Source organism: Balaenoptera borealis, assembly GCF_965194805.1.
Source record: "Balaenoptera borealis genome assembly, chromosome: 19".
Classification (NCBI taxonomy): Eukaryota; Metazoa; Chordata; class Mammalia; order Artiodactyla; family Balaenopteridae; genus Balaenoptera; species Balaenoptera borealis.
This window is the reverse complement of record NC_138878.1, coordinates 35,597,703-35,618,231: the sequence shown is the minus strand read 5'-3', so window position 1 is coordinate 35,618,231 and position 20,529 is coordinate 35,597,703. Positions and strand designations below refer to the sequence as shown.

Genomic DNA, 20,529 nt, shown 5'->3' with positions numbered 1-20,529 from the left:
TGATCCATTTAATCTACTTTATTGAATTCATGGGCATAGCTAGTTCCTAGTATTTTTTTTATTATTATGCCTTTAATGTCTGTGGGATCAGTAGTGATGTCTTATCTTTCGTTCATTATATTGGTTATTTATGTCTAATCCTTTTTTCTCCTGGTCAGAGGTCTAGCAATATTATTGATCTTTTCAAACAACCACCTTTTTATTTCATTGATTTCTGCTCTAATCATTTCCTTCTATCTTCTGTTTGCTTTAGATTTAATCTTTTTTCTTTCTAGTTTATTAAGGTGGAAACTTAGGTTACTGATTTTAGATTTTTTTTCTTTGTTAATATATGCATTTAATGCTATACATTTCCCTTTAAGCACTGCTTTCTCTGTCTCCTACAAATTTTATGTTGTATTTTATTTGTATTTGGTTAAAAATTTTTTAAGTTTCCTTTGAGACTACCTCATTGACTCCATGGTTATTTTAAAGTGAATTAATTTCCAAATATTTTGGTATTTTCCAGGTATGTTTCTAGTTTAGTTCAATCTTAGTCTGAAGACTTACGTTGTATTTTTATTTTTATTTGGTTAAAAGTATTTTAAAATTTCCTTTGAGACTTCCTCATTAGTCCCATGGTTATTTTAAAGTGCATTAATTTCTAGATATTTGGGTATTTTCTCTAGTTCAGTTCAATTTTAGTCTGAGGATCTTTGTATAATTTCTGTTCTTTTAAATTTGGTGAGGTTTGTTTTATAGCCCAGATAAATGTCTCTTTTAGTGAATGTTCCATGTGCACTTAAGACGACTCTGTGTTTTGCGGTTGTTGGTTGAAGTGTTTTATAAGTATCCATTAGGTTAAGTTGATTGGTAGTACTTTTCAGGTCATCTCTAAGTTTTCTGATTTTCTACTTTTTCTATCAATCACTGTAGAAGAGTGTTGACATTTCCAACCTAAATCATGGTGTGTCTCTTTCTCCTTACATGTCTGTTTTGCTTTATGTATTTAGTTTATACACATTTAGGACTTTTATGTCAAGAGGAGTGGAATGAACTTAGTTGAGTCTGCTCTCTTTAGCTGAGGCAGTCCCCAAAGGGGGCTGACAGCCAACTATTGAAGGCACTCCCAGAAATTAGGATAATAAATCCTTTAATTTTGAAGGAGGATCTGGATGTTATAGCATCTACCAGAGAAGTAATTAGGTTTTCTGTTTGAATCTGTTTTAGTGATGTCTTCATAGGAATTGGTCTATTTTCTTAAACTTTCAAATTCCTTGGTATAAAATTGTTCTTAACATCTTCCTATTTTTGTTTTAATATATACTTTATCTGTAGTTTTATCTCCTTTTTCACTTCTGATACTGGTTATTTGTGCCTGTTTTGTTTTTCTTGATAGAGGCTCTTGGGGCAGCCTATAGCCAATAACTGATGAAGTGGGGGTGTAAAGGCCCAGCCTTCTTACCCTAACTTAGGACAGGTTAGGAGATAGAAGAGGTCATCCTATCTCAAAACTCACTGTAGGGTTGTAAGAGGCATTCTACTAAGAATGCATCACAACTTGATTTCTGTCTCTGCCCAGTCTTGCTTCCTTCCTTTCTTCTGTACAGGTGTTGGTCAAGAGTACCCCCTAATCTATTATCTATTTTATTAGTCTTTTAAAATAACTGGCTAGGTGATGTAAAGCTAGGCTGCAAGTCATCACAAGGGCTGGTTAACTTTAGTTCACTTTTATACTGAGGAGTTGGCCTTAAGTATCCTAGCTTAATCCTCAGTAAGGTCTCTTGGACACCGTTCAAATTTTTGAGTTTCTTAAGTAGTTAGTTCTAGCTATTTGTAAAGATTAATATTTCCTGACTTTTATCTTTTCCTAGAGATTTTCTAAAGAACAAAAGGAAAATTATTTATTTATTTTTTAAAATTTAAAAAAAAATTATTTATTTATTTATGGCTGCATTGGGGTCTTTGTTGCTGCGCCGGCTTTCTCTAGTTGCAGCAAGTGGGGGCTACTCTTCGTCATGGTGCGTGGGCTTCTCATTGTGGTGGCTTCTCTTGCTGCGGAGCACGGGCTCTAGGTGCGTGGGCTTCAGTAGTTGTGGCACACAGGCTCAGTAGTTGCAGCTTGTGGGCTCTAGAGCACAGGCTCAGTAGTTGTGGCGCACGGGCTTAGTTGCTCCGTGGCATATGTGATCTTCCCGGACCAGGGCTCGAACCAGTGTCCCCTGCATTGGCAGGCGGATTCTTAACCACTGTGGCACCAGGGAAGTCCAGGAAAATTATTTTTTAAAACATGGAATAAAGCTCATTTTTTTGCAATTACCATATGAATTCACTGGACCCTTGTATAAATCTAAGATATCTTAATTTACCTTGGTGATCTTATTTTTAGTAATAACTAAAATTTATTTTAGTTTTTATAAGATTACTTAATCTTAGTAATCCTGGTGATCTTATTTTTCCTGTATCTCGAAACATTTTGCTATAGGATTTCTCTGCTTGAAAAGGCTGTATCTATGATGCCAAGATTGTTTTTACCTTTGATGGTTTAGTAACCACCGCCTTTAGTAGAGAAGCACTTCACAAATTTATAGTGATACTTGGGCTTCCCTGGTGGTGCAGTGGTTGAGAGTCTGCCTGCTGATGCAGGGGACATGGGTTCGAGCCCTGGTCTGTGAAGATCCCACATGCCGTGGAGCAACTGGGCCCGTGAGCCACAACTACTGAGCCTGCACGTCTGGAGCCTGTGCTCCACAACAAGAGAGGCCACGATAGTGAGAGGCCCGCGCACCGCGATGAGGAGTGGCCCCCGCTTGCCGCAACTAGAGAAAGCCCTCGCACAGAAATGAAGACCCAACATAGCAATCAATCAATCAATCAATAAATAAATCTTTAAAAAAAAATTTATAGTGATACTTAATCTGAGGGTGAATCTCTAGGTATAGCTGCTTGTAATAGGTCCCTACCTTGCCTTATCAAGAGTGGGAAGGGTATAAAAAGTATGTTTATAAGTTGTTACCTTTGAACCCGAGGCCTTCTAGGAGAAACTATTTTGAGAATTAAGTTTCTGAAAATATATAGTTTTTTGGCTGTTAGATGGAGAAATATAAAGGGCTAGTTTAGGTAAATGGTGTGTTAACACCAACAATGTATTTATTGTATTTACAAGTATAGGTATATCTCGGAGATATTGTGGGTTTGGTTCCAGACCACCACAATAAAGCAAATATCATGGTAAAAAGTGAGTCTCACAAACTTTTTTGGTTTCCCACTGTATATAAAAGTTATGTTTACACTATATTGTAGTCTATACAATACAGCATTATGCAATAGCATTGTCTTTTTAAAGACAATGTACATACATTAAAAAACAAAACAAAAATCCAATTACAACAGTAACATCAAAAATCACTGATCACAGGTCACTATAACAAATATAATAATAATTTAAAAATCTGAAATATTGCAAGAATTACCAAAATGTGACACAGAGACATGAAGTGAGCAAATGCTGTTGGAAAAATGGCACCAATAGAGTTACTAGATGCAGGGTTGCCACAAACATTCAATTTGTAAAAAATGCAATATTTGTGAAATGCAGTAAAGCGAAGCACAATAAAACGAGGTTTGCCTGTATGTGATTGTTATCTTCAAAATGGTTATTAAGTCTTAATTACTCCTCCTTGTTACCAAAAGGAGGAGGATTATAGAAGTAAAGATCAGTGGAAGAGAGTCAAAATGTTCAGTCGTTTGTCACTGCAAAGGGAAACGGGAGGGAAGAAAAGAACCAGCATTTATCAAGTACCTTCTATGCACATATTGCTACTTAAGACTCAAAATAGTTTTTTAGGGTATCACTCAGTATCCTTGTTTTACAGATGAAGAAACCAGAGCTCAAAGAGGCAAAGTGACTGACTAAGAAGTCACAAAATGGGAGAGTTAGGCCCTGAATCCTGATTAGTTTGACCTCGAAGTCTTGTGCTCTTTCCACTACAGTATTCAAAATTAATATAAGGATCTTTGTACAGCTGGCCCTTGAATAACGTGGGTGCTGACCTCTGCGCAGTCGAAAATCTGAGTATAACTTTCCTATTGGACCTCTGTATCTGAGATTCCGCATCTGTGGATTCAACCAACCGTGTACTACTATAGTACATATTTATTGAAAAAACCCATTTATAAGTGGACTTGTGCAGTTCAAACCCATTTTGTTCAAGGGTCAACTGTATTTGATTCTCAATGTTGTGACACATTTTTCACCTGCTACCCCTTAATGAATGACATTGATGTTGCATTGAAGGTTAGTATCAAGATACAGAAACACAGCATAAAGTCACTGATTGTATTGGGTTAGCCAAAAAGTTCGTTCAGGTTTTTCTGTAACATCTTAAGGGAAAACCGGAACGAACTTTTTGGCTAACCCAATATTTTTGGTTCTCATAACATTTTATTTGCCTATAACACTATTCCTCGTAGACTCTGGCTACAAGCGAGTTTTACAACTCATGCTGTATCAGTTGATAGATACTAAACCTACCTGTCTTTAGGGACAGTGTAGAATAGTGCCTGGCACAGTGTTGTAGGTTGATAAATGAATTAAACTGGGTACCGTAGTCAGGAGATGCCTATCTTGCCCTCATAGGCAAGTCACTTCTGTCCAAATCTGTGATTTAGACTTCATAACCTCTAAGGCTTATCATGGTCCAAAGTAATTATTTACACACTCACCAAAATTCTTTGTTTCAATACAGAATATTTATTAAGAAGACACATTAACATGCTTAGATACACAAAGTAAACCACTTATACACATGCCATTCTCAGTGAACTGTAAGGAAAAAAAACATGAAGAACAAACTTAGTTGCCTTCAGGTAAGTTTTTGTGTTTTATAGCTATCATATATCAATTTGCATATTAGGAAGTTATTAGCACTGATATATAAACTTTTTTCCCAATCTTACATGTAACTTTTTGGCAAGGGGAAGTTCACAAAAATTTGCATTGAAGTCTGAATGTAAATGATAGACTCTTACAAGCTTTTGAGAATAGAAATGTGATTGAAGATTTGCATTCCCAGATGCTATCTACAGCAGTTTCCTTTCAAGAAATCAAATGCTTTTCATTACCACATGATAAGAATCAGTGTTCAAATGAAAATTATTAGGGCACATTAATTCTTGTAGGGTATTATGATATAATTTTCAGTTAAGATAAACAAGTAATAAATCTTTATATAGGGTGTCAACACCAGGAATTTAGGTTTTCCAAAGACTATGCTTTCTACATGCCTGAAAATAAAATCCTATCAAGTCTAAATATATTTTGATAATTAGTTGTAGAAGTCTATAAAAAAATTATTTAATAATAATAAATAATGACAACTACCACTTATTGAAAATTTACTCTATGCTAGGCACCAAGCTGTGTACTTTGTGTACATCATCCCATTTAATGTATACAACAACTCAAGCGAGTAGTGTATTAGCTCTGTTTATAAACAAGAAAACTAAGGCTTAAGCAATTAGCCAAGTTCAAACAGCTTGTAAGTCATGTAACCAGGAGTTTAAGGCAAGTCTGACTGTGATTCCAAAGCCAGAGTACCCAATCACTATATTGTATACCATCAGTGAAAGACCCCCTCACATGCTATAATGAGGGTGAATGGTTAATAACTTTATCTCTGATACATTCACAGAAGTATAATTTGCATCGTTAGAATAAGAAACAAGATCGATTCAAGTGGAAAACAAAAAACCCTGCTCATTTAAATATTTTTATTTACACGTGTCTTTTTCCATCATCATTATTCTAATAAGATTATAAATACGTAAACACCTTAGTACATGCAACACATTCCACGAAGGAACAAAAATGTACAGCACAACTGAAAAAAGAACCCAAATTATTGTATACAAAATGCTTTAAAAAAAGACCTTGTAACACATTCAGACCATATTTATTTGAATACTTTCCAATAATTACCAAGGGATGTATCATTTATAAATAATAAAATCGCCTGTTTTCTTCTATAAGCCAAGTTTAGTATTTCAGTTAATGAAGTGAATAGCTGTTCCATTATGCTCTACTAAAGGCAAGTCACATAGCATCAAAATGAAACCGATGGGCTTCTTGTCGTTTTTCTCTATCATCTGCTTTCTGAAAAAGAATTTTAGACTAGTTTATAAATGATAGGAAAATGTCAAGAAAAGATTAATTAAAAAAGTGGTTAATTAAAAAAATAAAAGCCCTGAGCAATTAGTAGGTAAAAGGTGTGATTTTATTATGTAATAATCTTATGAAATATTTTTATAGCTTACAGTAGCTATTTTATAATTAACGATCCTCTAAATTGAATTTAAAAAACCAACAAGAAATGTTCCTTAAAAGCTTAGTTTGTAAAAAAAAAAAAAAAAAAAGCTTAGTTTGTTATTTATTATTTATTTGAAAGTAGGAGTAAACATTAGATTTTGTAAGAATGGAATCAACTATTACATTTTTCCCATTCTTAACACTGCTGAATCTAATTATATTAAAGTACATTAATTATTTTGGGGTTAACCTATTGATTTTGCATATATTTATTGATCCTATGTTCCCAGCAAAGTATTGTGCTTGGAAATTTTTTTTTTTGGCTGTGCTGTGCGGCATGTGGGATATCTTGGTTCCCCGACCAGGGATCGAACCCGCACCCCCTGCAGTGGAAGCGTGGATTCTTAACCACTGGACCACCAGGGAAGTCCCATGTGCTTGGAATTTTGAGGGATTAGAAAACCCCTCAGTTTTGTATCTTGTTCTCAAGGAACTTATTAAAGCCTAAAAAGAAAAAAGCAAAACATACTAAATAACTATTTCAGTATAAAAAGTGAAAAACTTTACCAATATTCGGAGATTACTTTTGGGTTGGCATAATGAAAGGAAAAGCTTTGATAAGGGAGTATTTATGGAAATGAAGAGGAGGGACATTCACTACAAGATGGGGGAAGAACAGGAACAATCCTGAGAAGTCTGGCAGGAGCACGGGATATGTGACAGCAACTGATAAGAGAAAGACTGGAAAGGTGTATGGTAGAGTCACATGGAAGTACTATGTAGGCTATAGGCTAAGGGAGTTACACATTTTAGGCAGGGGGTGGTCACCAGAGGTTTTTGAGCAGAGGAGTGACATGATTAAGACTAAATTTAATGATGAGTAATCCGGCAGCAAAGTGCTAAATGGAGTGAAGGGGAGAGAATGGAATTTGGGAGGACAGGGAGTATTAACAAGGAGCTGAACTAAACTAAAAGCACTGGTGTAAGGAATTCAGAAGTGGAGTCAGCTGCAGAGATTGTAGGGAGGCACAATGAGGAGGGCAACTGATTAAATCCTGTAATGAATAAGAAAGAGAGACAGCTTTAGGAAACTGGTTTTAAGTTGCTTGCAAGTGATCTAGGTAGAGGTGTCACGGTGACAGTTGGAAGTGGGGGAGAGACCTTTAGAGAGAGATGAGGGCTGGGCATCTCTGAGGTAATAGCTCAAGCCATGATTTTAGATAAAACTGGCAGGGAAAGTGTATAAAGAGGGCCTAGGGCAGACACCGTGGCAGAAAGAGCAGCCAGTGTAGGTGAAAGAGAAGTGGTCCAAGAGGTAGGAGACAAACCACAGTATCACAGACGGAGGCAGTATACAGATATGTATTTCAATCTGTATTTGTATTTAAAACTTCAGTTTTTAGCCACTGCATCATTATTATTGTAAGTCTACAATGTTTATACTGTAATTAGATCTCCTGTGAAATCAATAAAATTAATTTCCTTTCCTTCATAGGTCTAGAGCTGTGTAATATTTCATACTATGTTCTGACATTTCTAGACAAAAGTAAATAGGGTCACCTTTGACCTTAACTCTTAAGTTGCAATTTTAAAATCAACTGTATATGTAACTTTATCTTATCATTTTTTGTATGAACAGAGTGTTTTTTGAGAGACAAACCTATGAACATTTATTAGAACAATTAACATGTTCTCTTTTTCATAAGTTAAAATAGGTAACATAAAACAGATGGTAATTTTAGTTAACAAAAATGATTATCATGAGCATCACAATCTAAAGAGAATAGGTGCAAAAAGGAGAACAATTTTGTGACACATAGAGCCCCTTTAGGAGAACATTATTGGAACCCACTAGTTATGTACTAAATATATATTCATATACAAGTAGAAATTAGCTTTGTAAATTTATATCTAAACTATGAATAAATTTATGTGATAGCCTTTTTCTCTCCTCATAAACATTATATAAAAACTACATTTCTGGAGTTTTGTTTTTAATTATTATTTAGGGTGTTATACTAAAGAACAGAAATCAGTTTAGTGCAAAGAATACTTGATAGATGGAAAAGATGTTTATCACTTTGCTACTTCCCATCTAAACTCTCCCTGCTCTAATTTTTTATAAAGAGATAGCTGTTATTCCCAGAAAAAAAATGTCCATGGCTCTATCAGTAAATAATGGACACAGGCTCATTTAAGAAATGATTATTATTTTCCAGGCCATTATGAAATTACTTCTAATTAAGCTTTTCGATATGCCTGTTGATTTGGGGGTGTTCACTTTATTACTTTTGTACAGTATCAAAGTTTTAAAATACATAGTCTGATTTGTAGGAATTGCTAAGAGACATTAGTAACTCAGAGGGATGAAAGAAATTATCATCAATAAGATGACATTACGGACAGAACTTGAAAAATCAGAAAATCTTAGTCATGTGAAAAAGTTTAAAATATAGTGCTTTTAAAGAGTAACATATTACTATTATAAAGTTAATGTTCCATTTAAATGAACAAACCTTTTCCTGCCAATGTAAAATGCCAATTATTGCCAAGATGAAAACACAGACTCCGATGAGAGCTATAGCAGTAAGTAGAACAATGTTACTTGGTGTAAGATACAGTTTGGCACTCCAGCTGTAGATGAAAAGAGAAGAATTAAAATTACACATTTTAACTTAAAAATAACAAAATACTATTGAGACCAAAAAGCAAAATAGCTTATTAATTAATGAATCAGTCCATTCATTCATTAATTCATTCACCTATCTATCCATTCATTATAAATAAAACAAAAGCAATTAAAATTAAGATAGGGTTAAGAATACTGACGATCCAGCAGAGTTCAGATTTTTACTCCAAGAACTGAAATAGAACAGAATTTTTGATGAGATGCTTTGCTATTTTTCTTTGCTCCTGTGAGAATTATTCTTAGGTAAACCTATCAAGGGTACTTTAGGCAATCTTAGACATTGTTTTTATGTCTTGTTTGACTTACTGAATTAGAAACCTTGAACTCTAAGGCTACATAGTCACATGATTTTTGATAAGATTTCTATATTTTATTTTTTGACCCTTGTTCACATATGTACTATGACTAAGTAAAAGAACCATATGTCCAAGTAGGTGTAGATAGATGCTTGTACAAAATGTCATGTTGGAGGGTTTACATTATTACAATGACACTGAGACTTCTTACAAAATCACTTTTAGTTCCTCAGTGTTAATGGCAATATACAAACTTTAGCATAAATAGAACTAGCTCTTTCTTCTAAAACAGTCCACATAATACAGCACTTGCAAACCCTGAAAAGCCTAAAACTGAGGTCTATATTACCAACTGTAGGTGGTTATATATAAAGAACTTTTTGTTCTCTCTGAAAATAGATAATGGATATATTTTCATTTTAAAAGTTTAATAAAGGTAAGATTATTCTGATAAATGGCAAGCACCAACTGACTTATTTTGGGATAATTAAAATTTACTGATCCCTAAGTTAGCCTCTAGTCAATAAATCTCAAAATACACCTCAAACTAAAATCAATTTGGTTTTTATTATGTACATAAATTTGAAAAGAACATTTTTTTTCAGAAAGAGCAAGAGAAACATGAAAAATGTTGAGCTTATGGAAGAAAGGCTATAACAGAATTCCCCAGAAATTCAAGAGTAAGAAAACCTTAAGAAACAAATACTGTTAATTAGTTGAGGTTAGCTATTCTCAGCACCTTACCTCATACTTAAGAAAAGGTCCTTTCATGAGATTTTTTGGGTAGTTCCAATTTATCTATCTATCTATCTAAAGTCTTCATTGAATTTGTTACAATATTGCTTCTGTTTTATGTTTTGGTTTTTTGGCCCCAAGGCATGTGGGATCTTAGCTCCCCAACCAGGGATCAAACCCGCACCCCCTGCATTGGAAGACGAAGTCTTAACCACTGGGCCGCCAGGGAAGTCCTGGTGGTTCTAATTTAAAAACAGATTTAAAAAACCCATGAATAAAGGAATTTTGGTAAGAAAAACATTGAACAAAAGGCCAATACTCAGCTTCTTACTCAGAAGCCGTCAATCTTCTCAGTTTCTTACATATCCTTCCAGAGGTATTCTATACATATATAAACATATATGCATAGATATCTTCTTTATAAATCACAAATCATTGCTTATTATTCATAAGTGCATTTTCCTTTTATTATCTGTTGATTTACCACTCTATTTTAAAAGATTGTCATGATATTGCATGATATAGAAGTACTATAATTCATATAGTTTCTCATGCAGATGCATTTTGTTATAAATTTCAAAATTTTAATAGACTCATTAAAAAAGTCTGAACTCAGACCATAACGGTTTTTATTGATGTTATCTTATTTCAAGCATAATGCTGTAATAAAGTTGTTTTCTTAAGTAGTTTGGTTCTAAAGCCCATAAATCCACCATAAAATACCTCCAGGGGTGTGCTGGTAAACTGGCTCTCTGGGGGGAAAAAAACCCTGAGTGGCACTTGCCAATTTTCATGGTGTAAACAGTCCCATCATAGCTGATTTTAACGTGACCTCACTGAACAGAAGTGGAAAGAGATGCACACAATCAGCTCACACAATCAGCACACAATCAGCTCACACAATCAGCACACAATCAGCTCACGAGGTGGTGTGAGCTGGTTCTAGCAAACCATCTAATATCCCATCTAAAAATTTAATAAAGGACAATACAACCTACACTTGTTATTTGTTGTCTTTTTGATGATAGTCATTCTGACAGGTGTGAGGTGATATCTCATTGTGGTTTTGATTTGCATTTCCCTGATGATTAGTGATGTTGAGCATCTTTTCATGTGCCTTTTGGCTATCTGTATGTCTTCTTTGGAAAAAATGTCTATTCAGATCCTCTGCCCATTTTTTAATAGATACAGTATGGGGACTCCTCAGAAAATTAAAAATAGAACTACCATATGATCCAGCAATTTTACTCCTGAGTATTTGCCCAAATTAAATGAAAACATCAATTAGAAAAGATACATGCACCCCTATGTTCATTGTGGCATTATTTACAATAGTCAAGGTGATGGAAGCAACCTAAGTGCCCAGCAATAGATGAACGGATAAAGAAGATGTGAGTGCGCTCCCTCTCTCTCTATACATATATATACACACATACATATTTATACATATACACATACACACAATGGAATATTACTTGGCTATAAGAAAGAATGAAATCCTGCCATTTGCCATTTGCAACAACATGGATGGACCTAGAGGGTATCATGCTAAGTGAAAAAAGTCAGACAGAGAAAGACAAATACTGTATGATTTCACTTATATGTGGAATCCAAAAAAACAGGACAAATGAACAAACATAACAAAACAGAAACAGAGTTATAGATACAGAAAATAAACAGGTGGTTGCCAGAGGGGAGAGGGATGAGGGGAGGAGAGAAATGGGTGAGGGCGATTGAGAGGTACAAACTTCCAGCTGCAAAGTAAATGAGTCACGGGTATGAAATGTACAGTGTGGGGAATATAGTCAATAATTATGTAATATCTTTGGTGACAGATTGTAACCAGACTTAACCGTGGTGATCATTTTGAAGTGTTTAGAAACATCAAATCACTATGTTGTGTAACAGGAACTAACATAGTATTGTAGGTCAGTTATATTTCCAAAAAAACAACTCATAGAAAAAGAGATCAGATTTGTGGTTACCAGAGGTGGGAGGTGGGAGGTGGGAGGGGGAACTGGATGAAAACAGTCAAAAGGTACAAACTTCGAGTTATAAGATAAGTACTAGGGATGTAATGCACAACATGATAAATAGAATTAACACTGCCATATGTTATATATGAAATTTGTTAAGAGAGTAAATCCTAAGAGTTCTCATCACAAGGAAAAACATATTTTTTTCTGTTTCTTTAATTTTGTATCTATGTGAGAAAATGGATGTTCACTAAACTTATTGTGATAGTCATTTTTTGATGTATGTAAGTTAAATCATTATGCTGTATACCTTAAACTTACACAGTGCTGTATGTCAATTATATCTCACTAAAACTGGAAGAAGAAAAAAGAACAGTACAGGCTGTATTTTGAGAAGAAATGTAATAAGCCACTAGTTACATTTTAATAGGTTATTTTTTCATGTTGACATCAGAGTAGCCTTAAGAACAAGTTATATTTTTCCCAATGAAATTTAAATGTTAATGAATACCTTCATCACCTACTTTTTGAAATAATGGAATCAACCTAATAATTTAAAGAAAAACAGAGATAAAGATTTAGAATTAAATGCTATATTATAAAAGGAACACGTTTTGCTAATAAGGATAAAAATACCTACCGTTCACTGAAAACTTACTATATGCTGGGTACGGTGTTAAGCATATTTCGTCCTCATTCTTGTAAGGTAGGTATTTTATCTCCCAATTTCTACAGTGCAGAAATTGACCCTCAGAGAGAACAAAGGACTAGCTTCCAATCTCAGTCAGCTAGCAGTGGATCTGAGTTTCTAGCCTGGGTCTGCTGAACTTCAAAATTTGTGCCTAACCACTGTGGGATATATACCACGTCTCAAAGCATTTGTTAAAAAAGATCATTGCTTATAAAGTTCAGCAGCCTGAAATTTTAGAATTTATGGCCAGTAAACTGAAGACCAGCTTATTTAAGCAGAATATGTATAAATCCTTAGTTAGTTAACCTGCTGTTTTTCTAATAAGGTTTAGTTTGTTCTCCGTGAAAAATGTCAGGGACCTTTTGTGTAGGTATGTTTAGGCATTTAAAGTTTGCTGTAAGCAAATTAAGTCATGACACTCATGGGAACACAGCAGGAATAGAGAAAGTTTTTAAAAGATGTAACTATGATTCAGAGTTGACAGTATTTTTACCAAATTCAGTTCAAGCAAGGACATTACCTTCGAGGAACATTGTGAGGATATGGAATGACAATTAGCTGAGAATTCGGAATGATTGCGGTCCATTCTTGTTTTCGTATAGACTGGAAAAAGAATTTAAGAACATTTAACATTCAGTACACTTTAAAAACACAATAATTATTCTAAATAAATAAGAAAAAGCTTAAGTACTTTTTGTTTTTGTTTTTTTTTTTTTAGTACTTTTTGATTAACTGAAATCCTAGGTATGGATTAACCTGAATTTACATATATTAGGCCCCAAATAGGGCTCTTATTGGCAAAAATTTCTCCATCTTTTCAGGGAAGGATTATATTTCTGTCTCATGGATTCATTAATTCAACAAGTATTTATTGAACACACTTATGTATTAGGCACTGTTCAAAGTGCTATGAACAAATGCTGCTTTGGAGCTAAAATTCAAGTTGAGGTAGAGTCTGACAATAAACAAAATAAAAATATTTGGTATGTTAGATGGTGAAAATGATAAGGAGAAAAAGCAGGGAAGAGAAGGGGCAGGAAGTCTTAAGGTTTGTATATTCAAATTATAATGTGCTCTATGTAAGATAAGCTTTGATTGGTCGCTATCAATGAATTTCAAAAAATTCTTTAAAGGGAATAAAAATATTTTAATTCAAATATTTGAATAGTAAATATTAAAAAGTAGATTAATTATAAATTTTTTACTCACCTTCTCTCCAGATGGACGGGGAATACCAACATAAAGATGATCAAGAAAATTTGCACTTCGACCTAAACCAAGTACATTGTATGGCAGTTGGAGAGCTAAATGTGCCGACTGGCTAAGTTGTCCAGCTAAATTTATTAAAAAAAAAAAAGAAAAAAAAAAGAACAATACATCTTTGGAGACATTGCTCTCATCAAACATTAAAATGATAAATGTTACAAGTTTAGGTGCTAGAACTTATCTTTAAGGATAAAAATGTGAAATGAAATGCCCAGTTCATTATATTATTGATTCACTTTTTAAACAGTAAGAGATAATTCACGTCTCATAAGCATCACCTATTTAAAGTATACATTAAGTGGTTTTGAGTATATTCAAAAAGGTGTTGAGCTGTAAGCACAATCAAATTTTAAAACATTTTCATCACCCAAAAAAGAAACTCCATACCCATTAGCAGTTATTCCTATTTCTAAGCCCTACACTTCCAGATATAGGTAACCACTAATCTACTTTCTTTATAGATTTGCCTATCCTGGAGGTTCATATAAATGCAATCAAGCAATGTGTGCTCTTTTTATGAATAATGCTGCTGTGAACATTCACATACAAGTTCCTGTGTCAACTTATGTTTTCCGAAATGGCTGTATCATTCTACATTCCCAACATTAATAGTTGAGGGTTCCAATTTTTCCAAATTCTAACACTTTGTCTATCTTTTTGATCATAGCCATTCTAGTGGTTATGAACTGGTATGTCATTGTGGCTTTCATTTACATTTACCTAATAACTAATGATGTTGAGCTTTCTTTTCATGTGCTTACTGGCCATTTTTGTAGCTTCCTTTTTAGGTCTTAAGGTTGGTAGTGAGTGGTCTCTTCTTTCATTCTGGATTTTAGTAATTTGAGTCTTCTCTTTTTCTTGATCAGTCTAGCTAAAGGTTTTTAAATTTTGTTAATCTTTAAAAAACCCAACTTTTGGTTCAACTGGTTTTTCTCTATGATTTTCTACTCCTTACTTATTTCCTCTCACTATGTCCTGTCTTCTGCTTGCTTTGGGTTTAGTTTGCTATTCTTTTTCTAGCTTCTTGAGGTAGAAAGTTAGGTTATTGATTTCAGATTGTTCTTATTCCTTAATATAGGCATTTACAACAATAAATTTTCCTCTAAGAACTGTTTTTCCCTCTAAGAACTCCATATATTTTGGTAGGTTGTGTTTCGTTTTCATTCGCCTAAAGAATTTTCTAGTTTCTCTTGTGATTTCTTCTTTGACCCATTGGGTTTTTAGGACTGTATTGTTTCATTTCCAGATATTTTTGAATTTCCAAATTGTTATTGATTTCTAATTATCATCCCGTTGCAGTTGGGGAACATACTTGGGATGATTTCAATATTTTTAATTTATTGAGGCTTGTTTTATGACCTAGCATATGGTCTGTCCTGGAGAATGTTCCATGTATGCTTGAGAAGAATGCATATTCTGCTGTTGTTGGGTGGAGTGTTCTATACAAGTCTGTTAGGTTTATCTGGTTTATAGTGTCATTTTCTCTTCTTTATTGATTTTTTGCCAAGTTGTTTAATACATTACTGAAAGTATTAAAATTGGGGTAATAAAGTCTCTTAATTATTTATTGCTGAATTATTGATTTCTCTCTTCATGTATCTTGGGGGCTCTGTTGTTAGGTGTGTATTTTTTTGTAGTTGTTACATCTTCCATATGGATTGACCTTTTTATTATCATTATAAAATGTCCTTCTTTGTCTCTAGTAGCAATTTTTGTCTTAAAGCCCTAGTTTTATCTGATATTAGAATGGTCACTCCAGCTCTCCTTTGGTTACTCTTTGCATGGTATAATTTACACCCCCCCCTTTTTTTATTTTCAACTTATTTGTATCTTTGAATCTAAAGTGTTTCTCTTGCAGATAGCACCTAGGTGAGTCATATTATATTAGCCATTCTGCCAATCTCTGCCTTTTGATAGGAATGTTTATTCCATTTACATTCAATGTAATTACTGATAAGGTAGGACTTTTGCCTGCCATTTGCTATTGGTTTTCTATATGTCTTTTTAATTCTTCTATTCCTCCATTGCTGCTTTAATTCCATAGTTTCTTTTATTATATATTTTCTGAGCTATCTTCTTAGTGGTTGCCTGGGGATTGCAATTAGCACATTAACTTAACAAAATAACAATACCTAGCACATACAACAACTTTGCTCCAAAATTCTCCCTCCCTTGTAATACTGTTATTATACAAATTATATTTTTATATATTATCAGCCCATTAACACTAATTTATAATTATTACTTTATGCAGTTGTTCTGTAAATCACCTAGGAAATAAGAGGTACTATTTGACAGAAATACATAAACCATATTTTATACTTATCTATAGTTTTACAGGTGTTTTTTACTTGTTTGTGTGGATTCAAGTTATTGTCTAGTTGTCCTCTCAGTTCAGCCTTAAGGGCTCCCTTTAGTATTCTTTTTAATTTTTTATTATTTATTTATTATTTTTATTTTTGGCTGTGTTGGGTCTTTGTTTCTGTGCGAGGGCTTTCTCCAGTTGCGGCAAGTGGGGGCCACTCTTCATCGCGGTGCGTGGGCCTCTCACTATCGTGGCCTCTCTTGTTGCGGAGCAGAGGCTCCAGACGCTCAGGCTCAGTAGTTGTGGCTCACGGGCCCAGTTGCTCCGCAGCATGTGGGATCTTCCCAGACCAGGGCTCGAACCCATGTCCCCTGCATTGGCAGGCGGATTCTCAACCACTGCGCCACCAGGGAAGCCCCTCCCTTTAGTATTCTTGAAGGGTGTTCTTTTAGTGATGAATTCTGTTTTTGTTTATCTAGGAATATCTAAAATTCTTCATTTTTGAAGGACAGCATCACCACATATAGAATTCTTGATTGACAGTTTTTTTTTCTTTCAGCACTTTGAATGTATCATCCCTTTCTGGCCTCTGTGGTTTCTGATGAGAAGTCAGCTGTTACTCTTGTTGAGGTTCTCTTATATGTGATGAGTTGCATCCCTCCTGCTGTTTTGAAGAGTCTCTCTTCGTCTTTCTTTTTTGACAGTTTATGTGTCTCAGTATGGACTCTCTGAGTTACTTTGAGTTTGTTGAGTTTCTATGTGCAGATTAGTGTTTTTCATCATATTTGGATGGTTTCAGCAATTATTTCTTCAGATATACATTCTGCCCCTTTCTTTATCTCTTTTTCTTCTAAGACTCGCTTTATGCATATGATGGTATGATTGATGGTGGCTCCACAGGTTCTGAGGTTGTTCATTTTTCTTTCTGTATACTCTCAACTGACCTATATTCAAGTTTGCTGATTCTTTTGCCAGCACAAATCTGTTGTTGAGCACTCTACAGAATTTTTCATTTCAGTTACTGTACTTTCAACTCCAGAATTTCTATTTGATTTTTTAAATGATCTTTACTTCTTTATTTATATCTTCTATTAGTGGGACATAGTTGTAATACTTACCTTTAGTTTTTTAATCCTAGTTTGCTTTAGGTCTTTGAACATGTTTGTAATAGCCAATTTATAGGTTCTGTTAACTAAGTCCAACACCACTGGGCACATTTTCTGTTGTTTGCTTTTTTAAAAAAAATGTGTGTGTGGCATACTTTCCTGTTTCTTGGCTGTTTTATAGTGTTTTTTGGTTGTTGTTGGAAAGTGGACTTCTTAGATAATATAACAGCTATGGTATCTCACTCTAAGGGTTTGTTGGTTTTTCTTTGTTGTTGCTCATTTATTTAGTGACTTTCCTAGATGGATTCTATAGATTCTGTATTCCTTACAGTGCCTGCCACAAAGTTCTTTTATTTTCTTATTTTTAAAGTTCTTGTTCTAAGCCTGGTTTCCCAGGAGGCATAAATGACTCAGTATAGCTCAGTGGTCAGCTAATGATTGGCCATGAGATTTCCTTAAATAACTTGTCTGTATATCTTCCAACCTTTGTCAGTGGGATTTGTGTGTGAAGATATGCCTTCAAACTTCAGGCACTTTACAAGATAGCCTTACCTTTCATTTCTTGCTTGAGCAGAGCCTCGAGGTAGCACACTCAAGCTAAGTATTTGAATGAGGTATTTTCCTTTCTAGGCATGTTCTTAGCCATCTAAGATGCCCAAGACTATGTTCTAGCTTTTCAACGTTGCCTGTGGTTGTCTGGTGCCTCAGGGCTTCCTTTTATGTTTTGGCCAGGCTCTTGTTCACTACACCTGGGATTTTTCCAGCAGACTGTTGTTTTGGGTAATGTCTTGGAGAAATAGGGTTTTTTTTTCCTGCTGGGTTGAACTCTGAGTCAAATCAAATAGCCCCAACATCCTGAGAAGGGATTTTCCAAGCAGTTGCTAGTTTATACGCATACTGACAGTGCTATAGGGATGGGAATTTTAATGGACTCCAAAGTTCCATCCCGTCCACTGACTGTGAGGCTACTAGCTATTCATGGCTGCTGCACCATTCAGTAGAGAGGGGAGGTGGGATATAAACAGCCCCAAGTTAAAATGCCACAGACCCTGTTGTCTTAAGTATCAGGAGTTCCTCTTGGATAGACAATGCTCAGAACATTCTGTGGCTTTGGGTAATTTCCAGAGTTCTGAAATGGTTAATGTTAGTGGTTAGGCCAGTATTTTTTGTTTGTTTGTCTGTTTGTTTTATGGGGAGGGACGGGACAGCAGGTTCATGAAGTCCTCACACTGGCATTCCAAAAATCAATCTCTATTATGGTTCACTTTAAAAGACTGTATTTATTTGCTATGTATTTGCTACATGATTAAACAGAATATTTAAATATTAACAGGGTTAGGGACTTCCCTGGAGGTCCAGTGGCTGGGACTCTGCACTCCCAGTGTGGGGGGCCCAGGTTCAATCTCTGGTCAGGGAACTAGATCCCATATGCTGCAACTAAGAGTTCACGTGCCGCAACTAAAGATACCGCATGCCGCAACTAAAAGGTCCTGCCCATGGCGACAAGGATCCCACGTGCCGCAACTGAGATCTGGCACAGCCAAATTAAAAAAAAAAAAAAAAAATGACAGGGTTAGTTAATATCTAAACATTTTAATATTCACTGGGACTCTGCTAAACATCTACTAATGTTACCCAGATATATGAAATCATTGAAAAGTACATATACCTGACTTTTTATACAATTCTTACGTTAGTAAGATAAAGGTATAATGAAAAGGAACACTGAATTTAGGGATAGGCGTTCTTAATAAAGTTAAACTATGTATGTAAAACTGTAAAGCTGCATGGGCTACAGAATTAGTTTGCCTCATAGAGTTATGCTGATTGAATGATAATGCATAAAAGAGTGCCGAAGATACAGTAAATGTTGTTAAACTAAATGTTAAATATGGCAGAAGCAAGAAGAACTACAATCCTGCAGCCTGTGGAACAAAAACCACATTCACAGAAAGATAGACAAGATGAAAAGGCAGAGGACTATGTACCAGAGGAAGGAACAGGATAAAACCCCAGAAAAACAACTAAATGAAGTGGAGATAGGCAACCTTCCAGAAAAAGAATTCAGAATAATGATAGTAAAGATGATCCAGGACCTCGGAAAAAGAATGGAGGCAAAGATCGAGAAGATGCAAGAAATGTTTAACAAAGACCTAGAAGAATTAAAGAATTCAAGAACAAACAGAGATGAACAATACAATAACTGAAATGAAAACTATATTAGAAGGAATCAATAGCAGAACAACTGAGGCAGAAGAACGGATAAGTGACCTGGAAGACAGAATGGTGGAATTCACTGCTGCGGAACAGACTAAAGAAAAAAGAATGAAAACAAATGAAGACAGCCTAAGAGACCTCTGGGACAACATTAAATGCAACAACATTTGCATTATAGGGGTCCCAGAAGGAGAAGAGAGAGAGAAAGGACCTGAGAAAATATTTGAAGAGATTATAGTCGAAAACTTCCCTAACATGGGAAAGGAAATAGACACCCAAGTCCAGGAAGCTGAGAGAGTCCCATACAGGAGAAACGCGCTGAGACACATAGTAATCAAATTGGCAAAAATTAAAGACAAAGAAAAATTACTGAAAGCAGCAAGGGAAAAACGCCAAATAACATACAAGGGAACTCGCATAAGGTTAACAGCTGATTTCTCAGCAGGAACTCTACAAGCCAGAAGGGAGTGGCATGATATACTTAAAGTGATGAAAGGGAAGAACCTACAACCAAGATTACCCGGCAAGGATCTCATTCAGATTCGATGGAGAAATCAAAAGCTTTACAGACAAGCAAAAGCTAAGAGAATTCAGCACCACCAAACCAGCTCTACAACAAATGCTAAGGAACTTCTCTAAGTGGGAAACACAAGAGAAGAAAAGGACCTACAAAAACAAACCCAAAACAATTAAGAAAATTGTCATAGGAACATACATATCGATAATTACCTTAAACGTGAATGGATTAAATGCTCCAACCAAAAGACACAGGTTTGCTGAACAGATACAAAAACAAGATCCATATATATGCTGTCTACAAGAGACCCACTTCAGACCTAGGGACACATACAGACTGAAAGTGGGGGATGGAAAAAGATATTCCATGCAAATGGAAATCAAAAGAAAGTTGGAGCAGCAATACTCATATCAGATAAAATAGACTTTAAAATAAAGAATGTTGC

The 20,529-nt window shown here is 35.0% G+C and overlaps 1 protein-coding gene across 2 annotated transcripts in view; it reads right to left on the bottom strand.

The window, feature by feature from the left end:
- Nucleotides 1-4,709: 4,709 nt before the first annotated feature.
- Nucleotides 4,710-20,529, bottom strand: part of ITFG1 (integrin alpha FG-GAP repeat containing 1) — a 278,016-nt gene continuing 262,196 nt past the window's right edge. For both annotated transcript variants that reach the window (XM_082366812.1, XM_082366813.1), the window contains 4 exons: nt 13,883-14,007; nt 13,194-13,276; nt 8,803-8,920; nt 4,710-6,133 (listed from right to left, as the gene is read on the bottom strand). In XM_082366812.1, the coding sequence (XP_082222938.1) occupies nt 6,074-6,133; nt 8,803-8,920; nt 13,194-13,276; nt 13,883-14,007 (386 nt within the window). In that variant the 3' untranslated portion in view covers nt 4,710-6,073. The remainder of the gene's footprint in view (nt 6,134-8,802; nt 8,921-13,193; nt 13,277-13,882; nt 14,008-20,529) is intronic.